The 2,004-nt window shown below is 58.2% G+C and overlaps 1 protein-coding gene across 1 annotated transcript in view; it reads right to left on the bottom strand.

Annotated features, from left to right (window-relative positions):
• The window catches only part of RETSAT (retinol saturase (all-trans-retinol 13,14-reductase)), a 12,281-nt gene that overhangs the window by 3,457 nt on the left and 6,820 nt on the right, over nt 1-2,004 (bottom strand). Inside the window, exon 6 of the mRNA XM_008563233.1 lies at nt 1,498-1,617. Coding sequence (XP_008561455.1) covers nt 1,498-1,617 — 120 coding nt within the window. The remainder of the gene's footprint in view (nt 1-1,497; nt 1,618-2,004) is intronic.

The raw sequence follows: 2,004 nt of genomic DNA on the forward strand, positions 1-2,004 counted from the left end.
TGGGTTTCCACAGCCACAGTACAGGGCAGTGCGTGGCCCTGCCTCATGCATCCTGGTGCTGAGCTGCAGCAGCGTCTCATCACCTGAGTCCCACATCCAGGTGGGGTGGGTGGGCATAGAGAGAACCCCTGGATCCTCAGAGGCCCATTATAAGAGCAGCTACCTCCGCCTACACCCACCCTCCTCTCCCAGCTGGCAGGAGCAGGGAAGGAACCATCTACCTTCCTCTCCTAAGCATCCCAAGTCACCCATCAGGTCCTGGTGGTGGATTTAAGACTCTCCTATTCACATATGCTCCCTCTGTCCCACCACCCCACCTCCACTCTCCACCCCAACTGGCACTGCCTGTCCCAGAGGCCACTGGATCCGGCTCCCATGTGAGAGCTGGACAGAACTATGAGATTCTCCCCACCCCCGAACAGCTGGAAATGAAGGAGCCCCAGCACCTAAGGTCCTGAACTGAGTATCACNCACCCCCGAACAGCTGGAAATGAAGGAGCCCCAGCACCTAAGGTCCTGAACTGAGTATCACCACTGCCACTGCCTGAAATGTCCTCAAACTGGGATTCATCTGGGGCTGCAGCCGACCCCCACCCAAGGGGGGCCATCAGCCCTTCAGCCAGGTTGGGGCTGGTGCCATTAGATTGTTTTCAGGGCTGTGATACATAAGAGCAGTGAAAACCGTAACCGACTACAAGAGAAACACGTAGAAATAGCACAGCTGCCTGGAAAGAGGGTGGGCGTGGGTGGGACAGAGTCAGGGCCCAGAGGCCCTGGGAGAGAGGGCAGGAGGGACAGAAGGGTCCCAGAGAGGGAGGCAGGAAGGAGCATACTCTTCCTGCCACCCACACTGGCCCAGCGGCCCTGCCCAGGGCAGTCTCTGTCCCACGCCCTAGTCACCCTGCTGCAGAGCGGAAGCCTCTGGNCTGCCCAGCCAGAGACCCCTCTCTCACCTTCCTGGGTATTGGTACCCTTCTGGCCAGCCAGCCCCCCTCTGCAGATCACACCAGAGGCTTCAGGTCACATGACCTCCTGAAGTCGCTTCTCACCTAAGCTTCCTCAGCTATTTTGTTCCCTGTGGGCTGGCCTGTCTCCTGCCTCTTTTACTGAAGCCTTTTCTCTGGAAGGCCCACCCTTCCCTGCCCACTGGGGTGTCATGAGCCTACGCTTTCAAGTCAGACAGACCAGAGTTCCCATCTCAGGTCTGCCACATTCAGCTGGGACCTGAGGAATTTAAATCACCCATATTAGCCTCAGTTTCCCAAACCGTAAACGTTAGGCTTAGGATGATGACCAGCGTTGCCACCTCTTCTGCTTAAGGACAGTCAGAGGGGTGGCCAAGAAGAGGGGAAGCACCATCCACTCGGAGCACTTGGCTCCAGAAGGGGAGTTGTTGGGGAGCATCNGAGGGGAAGCACCATCCAGGTGGAGCACTTGGCTCCAGAAGGGGAGTTGTTGGGGAGCATCGAGGAGGGGCATCGTGGAGGAGTCTCCTACCCTGCAGGCTGCGGGCGCTCTGCGGCAGTAAGCGCTCGTAGGTATTGAACAGTCCCGCATCGGAGATCACGGTGGGGCAGTAGATGTTCACCAGCTCTTGCCCCTTCTTCACACTGACACCTGCAGGCACAAGAGCTTGGCTGGGGTTCCGCTGAGCTTCAGGAAGAAGAGAAAGGCCCATGCTCCCTGGAACTCTCCCAGCCTGTCTCAGTTTCTTAGCCCCGGGGGTCCAGCCCGCTTAGGGCCAGGATGGCAGGCCCCAGAAACTGCAAAGTGAGCACAGTGTCCTCCACCGCTCAGCCTCGCCCATGCTTCTGCACTTCCCTCCCGGCTCTGTCCACCTCCCCACCCCCGCGCTCTCTGTCCTTCAGATGAATTCCCTGACAAAGCTCAAGGCCTGAAGCCCTTCCAGTGGGATCCCAGGCCCTTCTTCTCTGCTGCCAGAGTTCTATTTCCAAATTACTCTCTTCACACTCTCCCGTGACACTCAACCTCCATCAGAAACGC

The sequence above is a fragment of the Galeopterus variegatus genome, unplaced genomic scaffold (assembly GCF_000696425.1).
Source record: "Galeopterus variegatus unplaced genomic scaffold, G_variegatus-3.0.2 Scaffold12942, whole genome shotgun sequence".
Lineage (NCBI taxonomy): Eukaryota > Metazoa > Chordata > Mammalia > Dermoptera > Cynocephalidae > Galeopterus > Galeopterus variegatus.